Source organism: Sebastes umbrosus, chromosome 6 (genome assembly GCF_015220745.1).
Source record: "Sebastes umbrosus isolate fSebUmb1 chromosome 6, fSebUmb1.pri, whole genome shotgun sequence".
NCBI classification, from domain to species: Eukaryota; Metazoa; Chordata; class Actinopteri; order Perciformes; family Sebastidae; genus Sebastes; species Sebastes umbrosus.
The window spans coordinates 28,383,707-28,408,807 of record NC_051274.1 but is presented as its reverse complement, the minus strand read 5'-3'; the positions used below and the strand labels follow the sequence as shown (position 1 = coordinate 28,408,807).

Here is a 25,101-nt window from a genome sequence, read left to right as displayed (position 1 = left end):
TCAATGATGTAGTAATCTATTACAAAATATTTTATTTTATGAACTTGAGCAAATAACTGTTAACTTTTAAAGTCCAGGCAATAAAATGAAAATGGATACCTGACTAACTGTGTGTGATATTAAATATTATTTAATAAAAAAGACATCAAGAATTCGAGACTTCCCGGACTAAAAGGTAAAGTATGAACATGAACGTATGTACAATATGTAATATGAGCAGGATTTGAATTGATAGTTTAAACAGACTTTGTAACAGTAGATTTGTCTGTCCGATGCAGCTTCTCTCTTTCAGCATCAACACTTAAATAAATGAAAGGTGATACAGTAGTAGAAGAGTCATCTCTGGCTGCTGGTGCCGGCCTGCGAGGAGTTGGAGATGGAGTGGGCTTCTCTGTACTGCTGGCTCCAGCTCTGAGGCTCCTGTTCATGAAGCTGAGATCAAACAACAGATCTTCATTAGGTACAAATGCTCAGCTTAATGACTAAAGCCCTGTTCAGACCTGGTAGTAACATGCGTCCTCAGTGATCGGCTCACAAGTGGACAGCTCCAAGTACAGGTGTGAACGCACTCGAGACGCATTGAGATCGGATCCCATTCATTGTGCTCTGGGCCGCATATGGCCACATTCATTTAGCAGTGTGTAGTGAATGTGTCCTGGGCCACAATAAGGACCGCCTACCCAACTGACATCCTGATCTTTTTACTAACATCATCTCACACAGATACTTACTTGACCCATGAACTCGAGGATTTTGGCTTTTGACACTTCCACGTCGGCACGTTGACCCCATCGAAATTCATGCTCCACTGGCTCTGTGTGAGGGATTCGTACGTACTCCAGGTACCTACACACATACACACACACACCAGCACACACAATAAGCTTGTCATGTGTAATGTGAAACATACGTTTGCACATTCAAGTTAATTAACTGCTAAATAAATCAAAGGATCTAAAAGAAAGAAAGAAAACACCGCGTACACAACTGTGCCAGCGTCGCTGTGTGTTTGACCAATCAGCGAAGGCCATCCCTGCAAACTAGCATGATTATCAAGTTAACTTTGACAGCCCTAAAATATATATATAAGAACCTTTGTAACCTTTGTAATGACAAACATCGTGACAACACATAATAATGATTAATGTTTGGAGTCAGTGCTGGTCCAGCCACTCTGCTGTAGTGGTCTGGTCTCTTCCACTCTCCTGTTGATCTGTGGTGTGGTATAAACCAGAGTCTATGGTCTGACAGACACTGGCTCTGATCACACCAGTATACAGTTTAATACAGTGTTCCCAGCAGGGGTCTTGAACCTGTGACCTTCTTATCACAGATCTACCGGTTTACATGACTGAGCTATCACCTGGCCTAAAGCTCCAGGCTCAGAACCAGATACTGTGTGTATTCACACCTTCAGTAGGTGGGGGAGGAGCACACAGGTAATCTGATTCCTTATAAATCATTCGGGTAGAGAAACCTGATTTCAGGAGAATGTTTACATGCACACAAGAAACTATACCACTCAGAGAAATCAGGTTACGTCGGAGACGTAAATCTTTGCATAAATGCAGCAGGTCAGTAATCAGATGTGTCCCCTACTCCAGACCTTATTTTGGAAACATGACTCCTTTATTTTAACTGTATTACTAGAAGACACTGACTGCTTCCTGGCCTTTGTTTTGGGTGTAAGTGTGTTGAAACAGACTGACCTCCTTTTTTCTAGAATCCTGGATTCCCCTGCAAGATTTGTCCTATAAAAAGCCAATTTCTTGGCCATGTATCTGTGAATTGTTTTTTACATGTACGCATGTGCAAGACTTCAGACAGGGAAACTATCGCTGGATGAAAGAAAAGAGCAATACATCCTTGTATTCAAAGTCGGACTTTAACCAAATACACTAAAGCCGTAAAGCCCGGAGGCTCCGCAGGTTGTCGCAGCGCTTGGTTGTACACCTCTGAATTGTTGTAACTCGGCGCCCGGTGCGCTCTGGGCTTTCAGACATGACTGCTGCAATAAGATAAAAGCAAATAATTTAAGTTAAGAAGTAAAATAATGAATTAGAAAGACAGCCAATTTTATTTATAAATGTTTTAAAAGCAGGAGATCTCTATCTTTAAAAGGATATTAAACCTTTCAACCTTTGTTTTATTAGAATACATTTAATACTTGACTCCTTTCTTTAAAAAGATTGTATAAAGGTGATAAAGTATGTCCATGAATATGAGATATGACTGTACAGTTAATTATAGTTTCTCCTCAGCATTGAAGAGTTTGGTTTATGGCGTTTTGCCAGTAACAGCCGTTGACTTCTTGCTTTTTCTCAGAATATATTCCCTCTGGCAATTTCAGAGGATAGTTGAGCATAATCGCCTTCGTGCGTGCTCGTAGCTCGCGCACCATCTGTGGAGGCCTTGCGCGAGTATAAACAAAGCCTTAGCCGTTTCCACTGCTGAACATTTGAATATTTGTTAATTTTGTGCTGCGAGGAAAAACTGCTCACTACACAGTATGTCCAAGTAATACTTCCAAAATAAGGTCATTGACATATGCAATATATGGAATAAAATTAAATTAAATATGCATACGCGGACTGTAAATGTATCGGCCGATTCCCTGTATAACCTGGTTCCTTGTGCGCATGTAAACATACTGAAGGTAAATGAGGCTTAACTGTTCATTCTTACCTTTGACGCACAAACTCGTCTGTGACAACTTTCTTTACATCACCAAACTCTTCATGTTTTTCTCTGCGTCATCACAATAGCGAATAACAAATAATGAATAGAAACAAAAAGATTCAAGGTCATTAATAATCAGCTGCAGAATGCACACATACAGTACAGTATGTATTACATACAAATGTTTGGCCTTACCCGGGGTCAGCACGGAGTTTCTTGAGCGTGCTCCAGATCAGGTCTGCAGCACAAAACAAAATTATTTTCAAATGGTGTTTTTGCAACAAAATGAAAACTGGACTAATGGTGTGTTCACACCAAGAGCAAAGCAAACTTTCCGTGCGGTGCGATTACATACAAAGTCAATGCAAAGAGGCGAATACAAATAACGATGTTTGATTTTCTGACATATCTGGGACTTCCACAACATGTACAAAGCAGCCACAGTTGTTATTTCTTCCATGGTTTCTTCCATGGTGACAGAAATGGCAGAAAGAAAAGTAGTTGGTATCTATGGAGGCAAGCTACCTCTCCTCTCCGGTGCGTCTAGCGCGAACGAACACAAATGATACCAGCGGTCCAACTCGCATGAATAAAGTGAGGCGAAAATTTGCTCCGCTCTTGGTCCGATTCTGAACACAGCATAATAACAGTATGTAATGGACGCCTACTTGGAAAGGACACTGAATAGTTGAAAGCTGTCACTTACTTTCTCTGACAACGCCTCCTTTCATGAAAATAACACTCAGGATCACAAACAGCAGACCCATCTTTGGATTGGTCGGGCTTCTACACACACACACAAGGAAAACAAAGATTTTCCAACAAATACGTACTGTGATGGTTAAAACAGTTTATATGAATACTGACATGATGCAATAGTGTTAATGACAGAGATATTCAAAACATATGGGATACTCACGTGATCGGTGAGGCTCCTTCAGCTGTCTCCAACTTGTTGATGAGTATGTACATGTGATTTTTGGCATCGATTTCAATCATTTTGAGGCCAAATACCTGTTTCAAACAGTGGATAAGAACAACATTGTGACTTTTTTTTGTTTTAATGTGACATTTCTTTAATGTGACATTGTTTAGCTGATTCCAGCGTTGCCACTGATGCTCTCAGACCTGGTCAAAAGTACGTGCTGCTCTCTTCATGATCTCAGGGTAGATGTTTCTGTACTCTTTCACAACGTGTTTCACCAGGTCTGAAAAGGCAGAAAACATACATTGCACTATTAATCATCAAAAACTTTAGTCTTAGCTCACACTGAGTCACGTCCACCAATGGCCAATTTAAATGTTTATTCCCATGTCTCACAGTGTGACAGGTAATGAACTTGTGACTGTTGTTATCGCATGGTGTATGCATGCTGCTGTACCTGCTCGGCGTATAGGAATCTTCTTTTGGTCCTTCATCAAGAAGTACTGCACCACCTCAGCTGTCTGCAGGACAGACAAACAAGGTGTGTGAACAACTCATTAAAAAGGAAGAGAAAATTTACTCTTGTAATTATTTAAAATAACACTTTTCTGTGCTTCTCTTACCTTTTGGTCGACCTGTGCAGGTGTGAGCTTCTCCAGCCCTTTCTGGACCTGTGACGTACTCGGCTGAGTGAAGGTTGAGTCATCATCTTCTTCCCGAACCACCAAGTTGCCCGATTGCCTCTACATGCAAAAAACTTCAGCTGAAACCAGTCGCATTGTCTAACACAACACCACCATGGTCATAATCATTAACAGAACACTGAGCATGCTGTAGCCCAGACAGACCACCTTGTTTAACTGTTAGCTTAGAAATATATACATACACAATATATGTTTTGTATGATAGTTAATAGAATTTATTTGGGTTTTGAACTGTTGGTCAGACAAAACAAGCAATTTGAAGATGTCACCATGTGCATTATTTTCATGTTTTTACTCCATTTAAAAGGTCCCATATTGTGCTTAGGTTCATACTTGTATTTTATGTTTCTACTAGAACATGTTTACATGCTGTAATGTTCAAAAAACACTTTATTTTCCTCATACTGTCAGCCTGAATATGCCTGTATTTACCCTCTGTCTGAAACGCTCCGTTTTAGCGCATTTTGACAGAATTGCAACAGAATTGCGTTGCTAGGCAACAGCTTGGGTCCATGTTTACTTCCTGTCAGCTGATGACATTCATATACACTGCAACCAGGGATAAACCGGAACAAATTTAGAATGTTTACGTTTAAATCTGTGTCAAGGGTCTAAATATTGTATATTTGTGACATCACGAATGGGCAGAAATCCTGACAGCTTGTTTCAAATGCAGAGTTTCTGAATACGGGCTGTGTGTATCTCCCTGTGGATTGAGTGTTTCGATACTTTCACAGTATTCATATACGACTTAAGCCTGCTTTTTAATAAAAAAACATGAAAATCTCACTTTTTTTATAATATGGGATCTTTAATAGACTAAATCAGGGGTTCTCAAACTGTTTAGGGCCAGGAACCCCTTCCAGACGAGAACATTTTCCAAGGACCCCCTATTAATCATAACACTGATTAAGCGTGAGTAGCTTTGTTCTCTTTGGTGCCATTGGAACTATTTGTTTGTTTATGAAATTGTTTTCACACCTGTACTATCCATGACTACATAATGCTTAAAAGAGGGGCTGAACCATAGATCGGTCTGCAGGACAGATAATAATGCACACAGTGCACTTTCATAGACTAAGCTACTGGAGTTACCCTGCACTATGCTCACTTTTAACAGTCTGTTCTGCACTTTTTAATAGTCCTGTATCACAGCTGTTACCCTGCACTACATTCAGTTTTAACAGTTTTCTTCATCTCCTTGTATTTTTATACCTGGTATATTTCTTTTGTATTTTGCACTGCTAACTTTTTTACTGCCTTTTTACTAACATGTTTTGCACTATGGAACTGTGATGCTGGAAACTTGAATTTCCCTCTGGATCAATAAAGTTACTATCTATCTATCTATCTATCTATCTGCTTTATGCTGAAAGAGGGGCTGATCCAAAGATGTACATATCTATTGACTGAACATGCTCAAGCAGATGCAATGAAGCTGTCTTGGCCGTGTGAACCCTTCATCCATGGTGTGAACTCACCTTGCTCTGAGAGGAGCTCTGTGTGTTGGACAGCCTCTTCCTCTGCGACATGACGACACGATACCTGATGATAAACACGATCACACAACCACGGCCAGCTCAGTCAGTGTGCTTCATGTGGCTTTAAACAAACATAACCACTAAAGCAGAGTGAAGCAGAGTGAAGCAGAGTGAAGCAGAGTGAAGCAGAGTGAAACAGAGTGAAACAGAGTGAAACAGAGTGAAGCAGAGTGAAGCAGAGTGAAGCAGAGTGAAACAGAGTGAAGCAGAGTGAAACAGAGTGAAACAGAGCCAGAGGAAGACACGGAAGTGATGAACGTTAGTGCTAAAGTAACGTTAGCTGGTAGCCTCAGAGCTAACTATCTGTTTTAAAGCAAAACATTCTAACTTAAATAACGTGTATTAGTCTCTTCTCAGTCTCCGCAGACTGCAGTAACAATACAACCGGCTCAGTGAAGATATTCACTCACTTTGTTTACATGCAAAATCTCATCAGTCGATTACGAACCAGTCAAACTCCCGCTAGTCTGAGCAGGCGCCTGTTGATGACATCATGAATGGGCGCACCGGAAGTTGTTTTTTTGTTACAAAGTGCTTCACAAGACAATAAAAGCAGATAAATAAAGTAAACAATATAAGGTAACTGTTAAAACTGAACATCACAGAACATATCAATAATAAATAATAAAGTGGTTAATGGTAGAACAAGGTGAAAAAAATATATATATTTATTTTTGTATATATTTGTATATTATTATTATTATTATTATTATTATATAATATAATAATAATAATAATAATAATAATAATAATAATAATAATAATAACAATAATAACAATAATAATAATAATTTTTTTTCTTTGCTTTATTGAAAAAATTTACAAAACAAACAGTTCAGTCTCCTAATTAACAGTGGTGGAAGAAAAATTCTGTTCTTTTCCATAATTAAAAGTACTAATACCACACTGTGAACTTTTTCTTCCTTTTTTCACTTCTATGGACTGTCATAGATAGATAGATAGATAAATGAATGAATGAATGAATGACTTTATTTCAAACATAAAAATAAATAAATACCGCTACAAAATAATAACAAACAAAACAATAGTAGTAGTGTCCGAAAAGGAGTAGGTAGAAGTAAAACTTATATTTCCCTATACCCCTTTCTCACTGCTCCTCTAATAACTCATATATCATAGAATGATAATATGATATAATATAATATATAAACTATCCCAGATTTATTTACATCCCATTCCTAGATAGATAGATAGACTTTATTGATTGAGTTTGTTACAGCAGCAATTTACAAATGACACGAGGTAAATACAAAAAACACTGTATTTATAAATCTCTATATACACACACCAACTAGTACTATTTTAAACTAGATAAAAGAAAAAAAGAAATTTAAAAAATGCAATAAAATAGAAATTAAAGATATACACTCTGCTGTGCAAATTGAAAGTAAATTATGTGTTGAGCAAATTGAAGTAGGATGTGTCTTGTGCAATGCCACTCAGAACATACAGTAAGTCTCCTATCCCAGCACAGTCTGAAATAAGTTTAAATTTAATAAAATAATGTTCAGCAAAATATAGGGTTAATTAGCCTAATGTGGGACATTTTTTTTGCACCTCAGACTTCAGGAATATATTGTGATATGTATGTATAAATCTGTTTCTGTATGCATGTGTACATTTATACACATTTATGTATATATATATTTGGTATATGGTATTGGATATGTTCTGTTCTGTTCTGTTTGAACAGTTATCTATTTTACTTTATTTATCTGCTTTTATTATCTTGTGAAGCACTTTGTAACATCTGTTTTGAAAAGTGCTATATAAATAAATATATTATTATTATTATTATTATTATTATCATTAGTATTATTGTCATCATTATTATTATTATTATCATCATTATTATTATTATCATTATTTTTAATTATCATTATTATTGTCATTATTGTTATTATTATTATTATTATTATTATTATTATTATTATTATTATTATTATTATTATTATTATTATTATTATTATCATCATTATTATTATTATCATTATTTTTAATTATCATTATTATCATTATTATTGTCATTATTATTATCATCATTATTATTATTATTATTATTATTATTATTATTATTATTATTATTATTATTATTATTATTATTATTATTATTATTATAAATGTACTTGGTTATTTTCCACTACTGTAGTGCAGTAGCTGCAGGTATTTCATGTGCGCTGTGTCACCAGCAGAGGTCTCTGTGGTCGGTATGTCCCAGTAGGTATATATATATATATATATATATATATATATATAGTTACTCTCCTGTATCTTCTATGGAGAGGAGCTGTAGAGCCACACACTCTGCATGAGTCTGCATGAGTAAACACAGTTTTACAGTAATACTACCAGATGAGTGCAGTCTTTAAGTAGTATAACTTGTTTAGAGGAGAAGTAGCTCTCAGTCCTACTCAGCTCTCTCTGAAGGCAAAGTCCAACAGGACGTGGCAGCAGAAAGACAGCTGTAGAGGCAGACAGACAGACAGAGAGAGAGAGAGAGAGAGAGAGGGAGAGAGAGAGAGAGACAGGACAGCGGACTGTGTGGTTCGGCCATGCGGAGGAGAGGATGGGAGAAGAGGGAAGAGTTTCTAGAGTTTCTCCGCTCAAGAACTTCGTGGCTGGAGGAGTCGCTGGAGCCTGTCTGCTGCTGGCAGGACACCCACTGGACACCATCAAGGTGACTGTCATTTATTATATACATACTGCTGCTAGACCATCTGTAATGTAACACAAGTTTATTTATATCTCCACTTAAATGTTTCTATCATCCTGTTTTCTTTTGTACATTTTATTCTGGAGTTTCACTGTAAAAGAGATTAACTGTGGGGGGAAAAAGTCAGAGATCAGACGAAGGTGTTTAAGGGATTATTGATAAATGAGCTTATAATGTCACCAAAGGCCGTGAGGCAGCTCCAAGAAAGATAGAAGAATTAGGTTTAAGAAGATTTTATTTAAATGATTTTTTGTTGTTGTGTGTTTTGTTTTTTCTTCTTCCTGTTTGTTTGTTTGTTTGTTTGTGTTTTTCTTTTCTTTTTCTGTAGCTACTTTCCAATTTTGTATTGATTAGTACATGGACATTTGTGATTATATTCTTTTACTCTAATGGTGATCTATCAATTTGTAACCCCACCCTATATAATTATGCTTAAATACCAATACAAAATTGATCACAAAAAATAATTAGGTTTAAGAGTTGTGTCTGGTAGTGAGGGTATAATAGTATTAGATTATAGGCTATTTATAAAGGAGAAGGAGGCTGCAACTAAAGATTATTTCCTTTATTATTGTAGATTATTGTAGCAAACCTATTTGCAAATGTGTAAAAGAAAATACTTACTTTTAGGAATACTTGCTTTTCAGCGAATAATATTTATGTACGCATTTACAGATTTATCTACACATTTACAGATCTCTGTACACATTTACAGATTTGTTTACACAGTTACAGATCAGTGACTAATAGATGTAATAGCAGCCATACCACGTTGTTCCTTGAAAGACAACACAATTACAGCATCCCATAACACAAATGAAAACATTTCAACAAAATATAAAGTGACAAAAGGTTTTATAGAATATATCAAATGTACATTTTTGCCTTTCTTTAGCTTGCAGGTCTGTTTTGCAATTCAGCAAATATAAAGAGTAACGTTTCCATTGATAAATTAATAAAGCATGAGTACTTATTTGGGTTTTAATGGAGATTTTCTTTCACGGAACTTCCTATCCTCTCTATAATGACTGAGTGCCACATTACAAAGTTCTTCCCTGCAGCTTTCTAGAAATGAAAAAAGTATTCCCCAAATCATTTAGTATCAACTGCGTTCATTAAGGAAGTGATTACTAATCTTCCACTGGGTGTAACTGTAACCTTCCTCAGTCTGATGTTGCTTTATTCATTACATTGTGAAGCTATGTTTATCTAAATGTGAGCATGTTGTATCTGACTGTCAGTGTAACTGTCAGACACTCACAACACCCTGTTTTTTTTTTTTATCAGTGACCCCGAGCAGCAGACATCAATGGGTGTTTCCCTTATCTCATGTCTCAACAATCCTCCCCTCCAAAACACATGGCCAGAGATACAGTATATGTTTTGTGTGTGTAGTTGACCTTTATAATTAAATTCTGTACCCCAGGTGAGGCTACAGACGCAGCCCAAAGCCTCCCGCGCTCAGTATGTGCTCTACACAGGAACCTACGACTGCATCCGCAAGACCGTATCCAAAGAGGTGAACACACACACACACACACACACACACTATTATTATAGCAGTGTATTAAACCACTGAAGAAGAGGTAGTTAAAAGTAGGGCTGTCAATCGATTTAAATATTTAATCGCGATTAATCGCAAATTAATTTTTATCTGTTCAAAATGTACCTTAAAGGGAGATTTGTCAAGTATTTCATACTCTTATCAACATGGGAGTGGGCAAATATGCTGCTTTATGCAAATATATGTATATATTTATTATTGGAAATCAATTAACAACACAAAACAATGACAGATATTGTCCAGAAACCCTCACAGGTACTGCATTTATTTAGCATAGAAAATGTGCTCAAATCATAACATGGCAAACTGCAGCCCAACAGGCAACAACAGCTGTCAGTGTGTCAGTGTGCTGACTTGACTATGACTTGCCCCAAAACTGCATGTGATTATCATAAAGTGGGCATGTCTGTAAAGGGGAGACTCGTGGGTACCCATAGAACCCATTTTCATTCACATATCTTGAGGTCAGAGGTCAAGGGACCCCTTTGAAAATGGCAGAAAGATGAAAATTGGTTCAGAAAGTCTCACCGTACATTTTCAGCTTTAGATTATTGATGTGTGTGTGTGTGTGTGTCCAGGGTGTCCTCGGCCTCTATAAAGGAATGGGGGCTCCCATGGCGGGCATGGCTCCTATGATGGCCATCAGTTTCTTTGGGTTCGGTCTGGGTAAACAGCTGCAGCAGACAGACCCTAACAAACCCCTAACGTAAGTAAAACCACACACACACACACACACACACACGCACACACACACACACACACACACACACACACACACACACACACAGTTAGTTTGAGTGTTTCTTTTACAGTGTGTTTGTAATACCTGGAATACAAGCTCTATATATAACCATTTCTCTGCTGCCCTCCCCTCTGCTATCATTCGCCTATGTGAAGCAACACACCCCCTCTACACCCCTTTCCTCATGTTACCCTGACACCTCCCACCACCACCACCAACCTGTCACCTGTCGTCAGCTCCTTCTATTTTGACCCCGTCTGCTTCTCTATCTATTTATGTATGTGGCAATGTCACCGGTGCTAGAAACCACCGGTAGCCTCTCACTCACCCCAGAAGGATTTCTAGACCTTGTGTTCGTCAAAACCACATCCAATGCACACATCCCCCCCCTCCCTGGCAGCGCTCCCTATATACACATGTTTTCTGTTTTCTGTTCCATTTGGCTTGAGAAAGTTTTTGCTGCAACAGAAACACAAAGAACAGAATGAACAATACAGTGATTAAGACCACAGACTGCTAGTGTCTGTACTAAAGCTATTTCCTGTTATGGTAAATATCTCAGAATCAGTTTGTGGTCTCCAGACCATTAAAGCTGAAGTAGGTGAGATGGGAGCAAATATGATTAAAAAAAGTTATTTTTATAAAACGGTCGCTATATCGTGACAGTAGTAAATGAAACAGGTAACCTGAAAAAAATAATGTGCCTCTGTGTCCTCCGGTGTCCTCCGGTGTCCTCTGGTGCTCCCATAGCATCTTTTAAAGCTGCTCATATCAATATTTTTCATCCAAGCAATGATGATATACTGTATAATGTCAAAGGACTCCTTCCTGTTGAACCCACAGAGCTCTTTAGTTCCCCCTCAGCTCTCTGAAGGTGATTCATTTCTATTCTGTTCAGGCACACTCAAATATTCCTGTCTGGCTGTCTGGCAGGGTCCTTCACTACAGTCATTGTGGCTCCAGGAGAGAGGATCAAATGTTTACTGCAGGTAAGGTCTTCATTATGGATTCTTCTGCTGATTATTTTCCCCTTTAATTGACACAAAGTGACACTTTCACAACCAACAGTCCAAAATGACTTTATATTATGATTATTAAAAGCAGCAAGTCCTCCCATTTGAGAAGCTGGAACCATGAAATGTCTGGCATTTTACATGAAAAAAATACAGATGAAGAGTTCCTATTGACTTACATACTGTTGTATAGCGCTTCATATGTTTTTATGCAACAATTTGCAGAGTAACTAAAGCGGTCAGAAAATTTAAGTGAAATAAAAAATTCAATATTTACTTCTGAATTGTAGTGGCATGAGAAGAAAAGACTCAAGTAAAGTACAAGTACCTCAAATGTGTACTAAAGTACAGTACTTGAGTAAATGTACTTTCACCACTGCAAAGATGAGAGGAATACCCAGAAGGTACCGCTCTTTATTCAGCTTCCTATTTCTGGAGCTACTACCTGTAACCTCATATGCAAATGTGGCCTTCAGGCACTCGAGCATCGTCAACTCTCTAAATACTTTTTAAAATTTAACGTGAATTAAAGTATTGAAATGTGTGTTTTCCAGGTGCAGGCTAGCGGTGGACATTCAAGGTATGCGGGTCCACTTGACTGTGCAGTCCGGCTCTATAAGGAGCAGGGGATCCGCAGTGTCTACAAAGGGACTGTGCTTACTCTCATCAGAGGTAAACATCACTTTGGCTTCTGTTTGTGTATTCACACTGTATTTACTTAAATGAAAGTAGAAATACAACAGGGTAAAAATACTCTCTTACAAGTAAAAGTCCTGCATTCAAATTATTAATGATGTATGGTTCTGCACAAGCCTGGTGGGGCCTTGTAAATATTCAAATACAAAAGGGGAGCCTGCAGAAAAGGTTTGGGAACCACTGCCATAGAATGAGCCATTCATATCTACATAGGGAGCTGTTCCTCTTCACGGAGTCCTCCTTGTTGCTCCGCCATGTTTCTACAGTAGCACAGAACGGACAAACCGAACACTGAATCTAGAGAGAGACTTTCAGGTTTTCGTGTCAGCCACCAACATGCTCCAACATGTTTGGCACACGCGAGAAAATTCAGTTGGTTACAGGATTAACAGCTTCACATGTTCTTCCTATCTCTCTCTTAGACGTGCCTTCTAGTGGTCTATACTTCCTCACATACGAATACCTCAAACACTTCCTGACTCCTGAGGGTCAAAGGTGAGTAACAATGGTTACAGCGTGGAAGCTTATCTAAACCACAAGGCTCATCTAAGTCCAAGTCCTGTCAAACTCACCTTTGATTTTTAATGTGTAACTTTATGTGTTAGTGTTTCTCAGCTCAGCACTCCCAAAATCCTCCTGGCTGGCGGCATCGCAGGGATATTAAACTGGACGATCGCTCTTCCTCCTGATGTCCTCAAGTCCAATTTCCAGACAGGTAAGAGACGATGGAAAGCTCTACACTGAGCACTGAAAGTAGCGCGTTATAAAGAAGACAGGAAAATAGACGAGCTTCTATATTCAAACTTTCTGTGCTCAGCGTGGAAAGTAACTCAGTTCATTTACTCAAGTATTGTACTTCAGTACAATTTTGAGGTACCTGTAATTTACTTCACTACAGTTCAGAGGCACATGTTGTACTTAGTGGGCAACCTCCAGGTCTGAGAAGTGAAGTGAAGTTCCTTAAACTTGCATTCTTTCTAATAGCCAGCAGGGGGCGACTCCTCTGGTTGCAAAAAGAAGTCTGATTGTATAGAAATCTATGAGAAAATGTTTCAAGTCTTCTTCAATACAGCATGATGTTCATTTAATAAATTATGGTCCCATTTAGAGTCAAATAGACCAGAAAGAAGGGGATGCTTTAGGGCGTGGCTACCTTGTGATTGACTGGTTGCTACCACGGCGTTGTCCTGTCTGGGAGTTGTCTGTATTTTCATCTTACAATTTTAACCCTTTCACAGTGTGTTTTCACTTCATGAAAGTTAATTGTAACATTTTGGTCGTTTAAAATATCTTATTCAGCATTCGGTTGTACTTAGATCCACCTTCTTGTCACTTCTGGTTCCAAAAAAACAAGATGGCGACGGCCAAAATGACGAAATTGAGGCTTCAAAACGGCAGTACACAAAGCAATGGCTGACGTCACGATGAGGCCGACCCCTAAGTTGGGACCTACTGGACTAAACTAGCTAACTGTATATAAAATAGTTAAAGTAGCTCCACCTGGAGCAGCTCCACCAGTTTCACACACTGCTCTAACATTGTTGCTTCACTATTAACTAATAATGTTTTACTGCAGAAGATCACTATCCTTTAACTGTGTGTGTGTGTGTGTGTGTGTGTGTGTGTGTGTGTGTGTGTGTGTGTGTGTGTGTGTGTGTGTGTGTGTGGTGTGTGTGTGTGTGTGTGTGTGCGTGTGTGTGTGTGCGTGCGTGTGTGTGTAGCTGCAGATGGGAAGTACAGAGGTTTGGTGGACGTCTTGAGAACGCTGCTCAGAGAAGAAGGACCTAAAGCCCTCTATAAAGGATTCAACGCTGTCTTTCTACGAGCCTTCCCTGCCAACGCGGTAAATCTTTACTCTTATTTTACTCTCATATTTCTGCTCCTTTAATTCCTGATAACTACAAGCCACCTTTTATTTAATATCTCATCCCTTTCTTCCTCTTTCAGGCCTGTTTTTTGGGGTTTGAGTTGGCATTAAAGGGACTGAATACCCTCGCTCCCAGCTGGTGAAATCATCGGTCTGGACCAGCCTCTCATGGAAACAAAGCAGCACAAAGAGACACATTTCAGGATGCTAAAATGCAATGAATTATTGTATTCTTAAATGTTATTTTTCATTTAATTTTACAAATTACTTATCCTTTGTAATCGATATTTTACACTCACTTTTTGTGAGTAATGGTACAACGGAAACGCACACTTATGAATGTATGATTTTGAGATATAGCATAATTATGAATATATTTTCTGGGAGGATTTGAGCTTTTCTGTCACTTTTTCAACTATTTGTGATGTTTGTAAAATGTCAGATAGTAAATTTAATACCATTCAGTTTAGAATGGGTTTAAATATGTTTTTAATCTATGAGCTCTGCCAAAAAGTCTGTATTAATTTATTTTGGGTGTTTGGGAGTTTTTTTAAGCTTTCTGATTAAAGTGTTTGAATAATAATAGTGTCTACTGTAATTTGTTTTTTAATTTGCACCATTAAAGCACAATAAAAACAAATGGTCAGGGTTATATTACAGTATATCACAATTTGAGGGCCTCTCTTGTAGAGTCTTCCTGTGTCATAAAACTAGTTTTAATACTGTAATATTTCAGGCGATATTTACCCACTGCATGTTCTTAAACAAATTATCAAAAACATTCAGCAAACTTGGCAAAGGGTATTTCAGTACTGGTTGGTTTCTAGGACGCAAAATGTGTTGGGGGAACAAATGTGAGGGACTCAATCCGGCCTCACAGCTCATGTTTGCCCTCTAGTGAGCCAAACCAGCCCTGATTCACCCATGCCATGCTGTCTTCGCTCAACTTTAACCCCAGATCTAGGCAGCAGATATGGAAGCAACGAAGGATCTATATGTTGATTGAGATTACAGAGTGCAAATATTTATTTATTTATTCATTCGTTCATTTATTTTTAAATGTATTTATTCATTTTTAACTTTCACATTTAACAATTTAACATAACACAGTTCATTATGTAATTTTGAATGAAATGGCATTCCATATATTTTATTCCAGTATTTCTCCACAAAGGGCTGCAGAAAAACAGTAACAGCAGGTCAAATCATTGGTTTAGTGGCTTCACCTTTGGCCTACTTCACAGCATCCATTACCCATAGATCCTAGTTTCTCAACACGGAAAGCAGCTCGTTAACTACATTTAACATGATTTGACAGAACACTAATTATTTATGAAGCCGTAACTAAAATATAGTAAAAAAAACAAACAGCAACCAGCAATTCTTGAACATTATTACTTTAAATCAGGCGTTTCTCATAAAAACTACAATACCCAGAATCCTATGCGTGACTTTCACTTCCGGGGTCGGTGACCACCAGCAGCCTGGCAGCAGGAGAACAGTTAGGTAAATGTTTGATCTTGTGATGTTTTCTGTATTTCATAAGTTATTAAAAGCCTTAAATATATAAGACAATGACTAATATACAGACAGGCTTCATTATATTTATATTTAAGAGCGAAAAAGGCTGTTTTTTAGCTGTTGTAGCATCACAATGTTGTGAATTGATGAATGAAAATGCAGATGTCTAACTGGGTTAACTGTTGAATGAGGGTGTCAGTTCAGATACTGTGAGGCTAAAACAGCAACTTACCCTTTGATTTACTAGTTTATTAGTTAATATCTGTACAGGGATAGAGTTATATGTGTCTGACTTTAGCTAGCAGGCTAACGTCAGCTAAGCTAGCTGTTGTAGCTTCATACCTCGAGATGTTTTGACCTCAGAGCTCTTCAGCTCCTCCACTGTCACACCAACAAGCTCTCAGCTCCTCCACTGTCACTCTGTCACACTGTCACACCAACAAGCTCTCAGCTCCTCCACTGTCACTCTGTCACTCTGTCACACTGTCACACCAATAGTGCTGGAAAGTAACTCAATACATTTACTCAAGTACGTTACTCTACAGTACAATTTTGAGGTACTTGTACTTACTTGTGTTTTTTCTTTTTTCTGCCTATTTTATGCTTCTACTCCAATACAAATCAGAGGGAAATATTATAAATTACTTTTTCCTCAACTAAATTGATGCTAACTTTAGTTCCTTTGCAGATAATAATACAAAATAAAAAAACAAATAAATCATGATGTATTATTATAGATTAGATCCTTTATTTATATATATATATATACTTTATTTTTTCCCTTTTTTTAGGTTGTTTTCATATATGCAATTTACAGTTAGTAATTGCAATAATTTATAAACCATTTTTTTAAGTAGTTGAGCTTATAGAAGAACTCATTAAGTACACTAAAGAAAACAACTGCAACATTCAAATTTAAATAAAATTAAGAAAAGAAATAATAATGATAATAATAATAATAATAATAATAATAATAATAATAATAATTATAATAAAAAGAAAGAATAGAATTATAAAAAATCAGACAAACAAACAAACAAAAACTTTATACTTCTACTCCAATACAAATCAGAGGGAAATATTATAAATTACCTTTTCCTCAACTAAATTGATGCTAACTTTAGTTCCTTTGCAGATAATAATACAAAATAAAAAAACAAATAAATCATGATGTATTATTATAGATTATATCCTTTATTTATATATATATACTTTATTTTTCCCCTTTTTTTAGGTTGTTTTCATATATGCAATTTACAGTTAGTAATTGCAATAATTTATAAACCATTTTTTTAAGTAGTTGAGCTTATAGAAGAACTCATTAAGTACACTAGAGAAAACAACTGCAACATTCAAATTTAAATAAAATTAAGAAAAGAAATAATAATAATAATAATAATAATAATAATAATAATAATAATTATAATAAAAAGAAAGAATAGAATTATAAAAAATCAGACAAACAAATAAAAAAAACCTCTGTACTTCTACTCCAATACAAATCAGAGGGAAATGTTATAAATTACTTTTTACTCCACTAAATTTATTCTAACTTTTGTTCCTTTGCAGAAAATAATACAAAATAGAATAACAAATAAATGATGGTGTAGTATTATAGATTAAGATAAAATTGTATTGATCCCCGGGGGGAAAATCCACAAGGTAACCAGCAGATAAAGTATTTAGTCCACATTTATCAGCTGCAACATTAAAGTGATGAACACATTAATGCATCAGTAATTATAATCCAATATTACATTATAATATACTTTTAAATGGGCCATTCTGCATAATGAGTACTTTTACTTTTGACACTTTAAGTATATATATATATATATATGTTTTGTTTAACTTAGTTTTTCCCTCAGACTGATTGCCGTTGTGTTCGGGTTGTTCCAGGTTAACGTTTGTGTGGATGTAGTGTCTGTGGAGCGCTGTGATGCCCCTGGAGGTCAAATGGCCGTTCCCACAATGCCCTGCTTTGGCATGGAGGATCTCCAGCACACTGATCATGGGGATGGTGGGCTCCTATTCCTACTTCTGGACCAGTAAGTGTATATATTATACTTTACTTGAGTATTTCCCTTTTATGCTACGTTATACTTCTACTCCACTACATCTCAGAGTTAAATAGTGTACTTTTTACTCCACTACATTTATCTGACAGTTTTAGTTACTTTTGCAGTTTTTCATCCCCTTTCTGTCCAGTGAAAACCACGTATATCCAGATGTATTGATGTTGAATGTTTGTGATAAACTGAAGGAGGAAGTGTTCCTAAAGGAGGCTAAATAACGCTCCGAAGTTGGGCTAAATTTTGGCGAGGAAAAACTGGCATGGCTATTTTCAAAGGGGTCCCTTAACCTCTGACCTCAAGATATGTGAACGAAAATGGGTTCATACCATCAATACCAAGAAGAAGAATACTCTCACAAGTTTTCTCCCTCCTGATCTTCAGAGTACATGAACTGCTTGACGGTCCACAACCATGAGGTTTTGTTGGACCTGATTGACCAGAGGCCCTCTGACACGCCCCTCATCACTCTGTCCAATCACCAGTCTTGTATGGATGACCCACATATCTGGGGTAAGAAACAGATCCACAATCTGTGATCTCACACTTCTAGACAGTAACATCAGAAAATACTGAAATAATTGTGTGTTTGGGACAGGTGTTCTGAAGTTCAGACAGTTGTGGACCTTCAACAAGATGCGCTGGTGAGTTTTTATAACTTCTACGTGTCGTTCACTCGTGATTTTTGTTTTTGTTTTTCTGATAATTATTTCCCTCTAACTGTGCAGGACTCCAGCAGCTTCTGACATCTGTTTCACAAAAGAGCTGCACTCACGATTCTTCAGCCGTGGAAAGTGTGTTCCCGTCTGCAGAGGTGAGTCTCTGTCAACATCATTAACCCTAACCTTTAACACTCCGACAGCCCACTGGTTAATCATCAGGTTCCCAGCTTTCAGATGATGTACACCACTTCTATGTGACATCTGTTTATCTCCCCCTGAACATCTCCTGTCCCCTGCCCCTCTAGAAAAGAGGGCAGAATGGTAAGATGTTGTCTGTGGAACGAACCACTTACATTACGATTGTGTTTTCTGTAGGCGATGGTGTTTACCAGAAAGGCATGGACTTTATAGTGGAGAAATTGAACAGAGGAGAATGGGTGCACATTTTTCCTGAAGGTATTTTTACCGTCCTCCTCACATTTCAGTCTTCTTGTAGTCGTGTCCTCTTTTTCTACAGCTTTTTGATTTAGTTCTGTGGAAATAAGCATTTCCTCTCTCCTTCTTCATTTAACAGGCAAAGTCAACATGACTGAAGAATTTATACGGTTAAAGTGGGGTGAGTAGAGCGCATGTGTTACTGCTCAACATGTTCAGCACATGTACGTTACAGATTTGTGAAGATCAACAGAGCTATGGAAAGATGAATGCAGAGAGTTTGTTTGCCTTTTTATATCAAATCAAAGAGTATAGAATCGAAGAGACGAAACTCTGGTGCTTTTTTGACAACAGCCGCTAGATGGCGCCGTCATTTTTGAGTGAAAACTCCAATGAGTCTGTGGCTATGGATGTGTAAAGAGACGTCTGTAAATCAGAGGATAATTTTTTTTTAAGTAAATAAACTTCCCAGTAGGAACATTTGAATAGCCCTTATTTAAATCATTATGTCCTAAAAGTTATAAAATGAACTATTAGCTGAATCCAGAGTTATTTTCCTCCACATATCGGGTTCTGCCAGCTTCCTGCTAGCTGTATGCAGCTGTAATTATGGATATATTGGCTGTAATTCATCACGGCTGTATGCTGTAAGCGTGTACCGTGGTGGATGTATTAACGTCTCTGTTCCCAAACAACCGGCTATCGGCCGGTAGCTAGTAGTGCTGGTAGTGCTAGTTTAATAAATAAATAAGTAAGTAAATAGTATAGTATGCATATTTATAATATTTCTATTGTTCAACACAAGACATTTCAGTAGAGACATTAAATATAACAATAGAATAGAAATAATTTAGTTTTGCTTTTGTACGGCACATTGTAGGCGGACGTTTTACTGGCGTCCGGTAGTCGCTTTCGGTCCAGAATGGCGGAAGCGTAGCTCTGCTGCTGGGCGCTCAATTGACTTTCACTTCTTAGCAATATACGTTCTTTGGTCGAATCGGCACTTCATACAGTTGTCAGTGTGAAAGGGATTCTGGTTCAGATCATTTCTGTTTTGTGTTTTAGGTGTGGGTCGGCTAATAGCAGAGTGTTCCCTTAATCCGATTATCCTGCCGCTCTGGCATGTGGGTGAGTAACACCACAAACCACAGATGACAACACGTTATCTCACAAGTTCTGCTGTTTCATCACTTTGTTTTTAAAGTCGTAAAAGTCATTGTATAGTATGTCGTAAAATTCATAGTATAGTATGTCGTGAAAAGTCAGCCTTATCCTTTAAGGGCACAATGAGTATGATTTTCATAAAAAAACAATGTATAACCTCGTACAAAAATAATCCCTCTCAATCATCAGTTCTGACCCACTAGCGGTGTGTGATGGTATCTGTATCTACAGAGATCCTGCAGCACTCTGCCTGGATATTATTATGTTGTTGTGTCCGGGATGTTTCTGGGCATCAACTTCTATAAAAACGTAGCGGCCAGGTGCCAGATCGTAAGCATGCATCCAAGAGGAAGGTACAGAAATGGCACGAAAAACAAAAATATAGCGAGGCGAAACGCCAGGCGGACAAAGCTTTGGGGTTGTATTTCACCCGCTGGCGAGAAGGCGCCAACTTTGAATGTTATGTTTACAAACCTCAACCGATAAATCCTCCTCATTGTGCCTTTTTAAAAACAGGCGAAAATAGAAACAAACACAAAATGATATCAAGTAACAGCAACAGTAGCATCACTTCATGTGAAAACCAAGCAGTTGTCCTCCTGTTCTACTTTTTTCTCAGGTTTGAGTGATGTTCTGCCGAATGAGAAGCCCTACGTTCTTCAGACTGGCAAGGTAGGAGCACTTACATCTAATCCTGGCAGTATTTTAACATTGTGTTCATATTGTAGTTGTAACAGTTGGTTTGCTTCCAGAAAATCACAGTCCTGGTGGGGAAACCGTTCAGTGTGAAAGACCTTGTTGAATCCCTCCGAGCTGAAAACAAGAGCCAGGTGAGGACGGACTGTGTTATACATGTACACGCTGGGCCGGGCTGTAGTGGAGTGCTTGTAATGGTACTACGTATTACACTAATGATGTAACTATAATTATTCTGCTAGCCCAGGAATATTGAGATTGAGAAAGATTGCAAGGAAGGAAATGTATTAAAAAGCCTTTATAACAGTGGCTAAATCGTTTAAAAAAGCCGACATGTTTCAACCTCTGTAGGTCTTCATCTGGGCTTACATTTTTTCCCCGTTTTCCAACAGCACCTGACATGATTTTGCCTTGCGGTTGAGCAACCAGTTATCTCTCTTTCCTTCTTAAAAAATTCTCAATTGGTTGTTTTGTCTTGAAAATTAGTTTTTGTCTAGTAAAATAGTTGAAAAATGGCAATTGTCAGGGCCCAAGGTGATGTCTTCAACAGTCCAGAACCCAAACATATTCAACAAATCAGCAAATCCTTACATTTGAGAAGCTGGAACCAGCAAATATTTGGCATTTGTTGCTTGAAAAATTAGAGAAACAATTAATTAATTAACCATCAAAATTCTTGGCGAATCATTTTCCAAATAGTTTTGGCTAAAGTTGGCAACACTGGTTACAGTTATGGTAGGTTAAAGTACCACGTAAGGCATTCAATAATGTGTTTTTGCATTTACATGTCCCTCTCAGATGGAAATGAGGAAGACGCTGACTGATTTCATCCAGGGGGAGTTCCGGAGCCTGAAAGGCCAGGCCGAGGCCCTCCATGGGCAGATCCAGACCAAATCCTGAGCCCGGCCGTCCTGCCCGCTACTCCTCACAGCCAATTACACTGGTCATCCTTTACTCAATACTGAGGGTAATCCCTTTACTACTGGAAGTCCACCGACACACAGGGCTGTATTATGCTGTCTACTCCCTTCCCTTTCTCTACACACCTCCACACTGGGATGTCATCACAAGCTTCTGAATGTTTTGGGGTTTTTTTAAGTGGTGTTGTGGGATCATTTTCATTACCGGAGGAAAAAACTGAGGGTCATTTCCATCAATGCTGATGCATGAAGCACTGTTAGTGTTACTTATTTCATTTTAGCTGCACAGCTGTGTTTCATCCCACTGTACAGTCTTCATTGGATGATTCCACGCCTCACGATTTGCATTCAATGCCGCCCCTCTCTCTCTCTCTCTCTCTCTCTCTCTTTCTCTTTCTCTTTCTCTTTCTCTTTCTCTTTCTCTTTCTCTTTCTCTCTCTCTCTCTCTCTCTCTCTCTCTCTCTCTCTCTCTCGCGTCACCACTCACTCCCCAAAAATACTCATTGAGCAGCTAACTTTATCAGAAATACAAGAAAAGAGAAACCGGTGCATCTGTTTACAGCACAGCCAAATAAACTCAGGTTGTTTTAATAAAGAAATCCTTGCTATGAGCAACAGGCATCTGATTTCACGCTGCACACGGCACATGTAGTTTTCCACTCAGCAGCAGGACACAGCTCCACAGCTGCTCCTTCTGCTTCCAATACTCCTGTAATATTTAAAACCATCCCAAAATGACTGTTGTTTTGTTTTGTAGACACATTTGTGATGATTTCTGTCCGCGCCAATCATCGTGTTTCCTTTGGCTGCTTCACAATAAGAGCCACTTTGTGTTTCACCAGTTGAACGCTTTTAATATGAAGCAACAGCAGTAGGAAATGTTAGGTTGGCATTAATCCAGCTGCTGTAGTAGAGTGAACAGTGAAGAGTGAGGCTGATATCAATGAGATAAAAGTAAAACGGTAACACTGGATTATATGCTGCATCATTTCCTGTGAATTCCTCCTGCATAGGAAAGCATTTTAAATCCAGCGTGGGAATGACGTACTCTAGAAATAGTATACAAAAAAAATTGGATTTCATGAACATGTTAAGGATTAAAACTTAAACCAATCATTAGATAATACCTTAACTGTAGTTTAAATGCCATTTTACATGCAGGAATGAAAGAAACGTTGGCATTGAATGTAGAAAGAGTTGTTGGATGTAAACCGAACGTTTGCAGAATTGGCCAGTGTTGACGTTCTCTGGCGTTCGGGTTGCATCAACCTGTTACCACATTTTGAGGACAATTTACATCAGTAAGCAGAGTGCTCCTTTGTGCACATACACATGGAGTGATGTAGATTTATAATTTGTAATGATATGAATAAGTGCTGTACTGCATGGTTAACCTTTACAGCTGTTATCAGGAAGAGGCATGCAGAGTAAATGATTGTTAGATAGTATAATAATCATATGTTTTGCTTTTATGACGTCCACGCAGCTTTAAACGAGTCGACTGCTCGGTCATACGGTCCATAACATCACCATGTGCCCTGCCCTCTCTCTGTAACCTCTCTTGTACATTCAAATGAAGTTTGCAAATCATTTCTCGCTAATGTTGATATTTTCTTTTTTCAGATGACAAGTATTAAACTACAATGTTTTCTGTAGATCCTTTCAACCTCTGAATGCTACCCCGTTACAGATGTATATAACTTATATTATCACAAAGATCAATGGCTTTTCTACAAGAGGAAAGGCCACAGCTAAGTGATCTGTGGTTATTTTATACATGTATTGCCTTACTGTGATTGCCACTCTTTCCTACTGTATGTGAACGCCAATAAATATTCAACTTTTCTAAATTTGAATTGTGTATTGTGAAACGTAACCCTCACCTCCCAGTCCCAATGGACTGATCAAAATAACGCAAAACCACAAATGATGAAATCACGTCACATGAGAATATATATATAAATATAGTTTAGTAGATTAATTTAATAGTGAAGAACTCCATTATATTTCATAACATCCTCATATGATTTGCATGTAAAATCTTAATCTGAAAAGAGTAAAAAGGTTCAATATTCCTCTCTGAAATTAGTAGAGTAGAAGTATTAAATTAAATGAAAATACTACAGTAAATACCTGTGTAAATGTACTTGCATTTCACCTCTGATAGCAGTTAACTAAATGTAGTGGAGTAAAAAGTACAATATTTCCCTGTGAGATGTAGTAGAGTAGAAGTATATAGTAGCATCAAATAAAAATACTCACATAAAGTACAAGTAGCACAAAATTGTAGCCTTCTTTAGTACAGTGCTTGAGTAATTGTACTATCTTTTACAAGTAAAAGTAGAAATACCATACTGTAAAAATACTCTGCTACAAGTAAAAGTCCTGTGTTTATATTCTTAATTAAGTAAAAGTACATAAGTATTGGCATTATTGGTGAAAGTAATAATTATACAGAATGGTATTTATATATTTATTATATTATTGAATTAGAATTATTGATGCATTAAAGCGCATTAAGGATGGAGCTAATTTTAACTATTTAATATACTGCAGGGTAGCTTAATCTACAATAATAATAATCAGAAATGATTAATTAATTTATATATTGTATAAATGATCTAAATCTAAAACTGTCAAATAAATATAGTGGAGTACAAAGAACAATATCGGCTTCCAAAATGTAATGGAGTAGAAGTATAAATTAGCATAAAATGGAAATACTCCATTTAAGAAATACAAGTACCTCAAAATTGTACTTAATTGCAGTACTTAAATAATTGTACTTAGTTACTTTGGATACAGGCAGTGGTGGAAGAAGTACTCAGATATTTTACTCAAGTAAAAATAGAAGGCTAATACCACAAAAATACTCTATTACAAGTTCAAGTCCTCCACTTAGAATTGTACCTCAGTAAAAGTACATAAATATTGGCATCAAAATATACCAAAAGTAAAAGTACTCATTATTTAGAATGGCCTATTTCAGAATAATATAACATATGACTGGAATATACAGTAATTGATGCATTAATGTAATTAAGCATCACTCATATTTTGTATTAATAATCTCAATCTGCAAAGTTTTTTTTTCTTCATTTCAAAATGTATTTCGAACATGTAGAATACAAAAAAAGAAAAAAGAAAGAAAGAAAAAGAATGATCA

At 37.3% G+C, this 25,101-nt stretch overlaps 3 protein-coding genes across 5 annotated transcripts; 2 read left to right on the top strand and 1 right to left on the bottom strand.

The window, feature by feature from the left end:
• ndnl2 (necdin-like 2) lies at positions 1–6,368 on the bottom strand. Of its 3 annotated transcripts, none has more exons than XM_037773661.1 (11): positions 6,283–6,368; positions 5,790–5,853; positions 4,228–4,347; positions 4,062–4,125; positions 3,808–3,887; positions 3,599–3,693; positions 3,386–3,465; positions 2,875–2,917; positions 2,686–2,748; positions 732–846; positions 1–432 (listed from the first exon to the last, which is right to left on the bottom strand). In XM_037773661.1, the coding sequence occupies exons 2-11, from the start codon at positions 5,838–5,840 to the stop codon at positions 337–339; spliced, it is 807 nt and encodes a 268-aa protein (XP_037629589.1). In that variant the 5' UTR covers positions 5,841–5,853; positions 6,283–6,368; the 3' UTR covers positions 1–336. The 3 variants fall into 3 exon arrangements, with proteins under 3 accessions (XP_037629589.1, XP_037629590.1, XP_037629587.1); XM_037773662.1 differs by having other exon boundaries at positions 6,260–6,326; XM_037773659.1 differs by having other exon boundaries at positions 5,790–5,929; positions 6,283–6,300.
• A 1,785-nt stretch (positions 6,369–8,153) lies between these two features.
• On the top strand, positions 8,154–15,048 carry si:dkey-150i13.2 (mitochondrial carnitine/acylcarnitine carrier protein). The gene is made up of 9 exons (XM_037773658.1): positions 8,154–8,547; positions 10,010–10,102; positions 10,726–10,853; positions 11,788–11,878; positions 12,457–12,574; positions 13,021–13,093; positions 13,204–13,313; positions 14,320–14,441; positions 14,546–15,048. Exons 1-9 carry the CDS (start codon positions 8,437–8,439, stop codon positions 14,606–14,608), a joined length of 909 nt encoding a protein of 302 aa, XP_037629586.1. The 5' UTR covers positions 8,154–8,436; the 3' UTR covers positions 14,609–15,048.
• Positions 15,049–15,839: 791 nt separating this feature from the next.
• Positions 15,840–23,791, top strand: taz (tafazzin). Its single transcript, XM_037773443.1, has 11 exons — positions 15,840–15,971; positions 17,886–18,034; positions 18,443–18,571; positions 18,657–18,702; positions 18,787–18,872; positions 19,096–19,176; positions 19,295–19,336; positions 20,221–20,283; positions 20,939–20,991; positions 21,072–21,149; positions 21,814–23,791. Exons 2-11 carry the CDS (start codon positions 17,926–17,928, stop codon positions 21,913–21,915), a joined length of 789 nt encoding a protein of 262 aa, XP_037629371.1. The 5' UTR covers positions 15,840–15,971; positions 17,886–17,925; the 3' UTR covers positions 21,916–23,791.
• Positions 23,792–25,101: the final 1,310 nt, after the last annotated feature.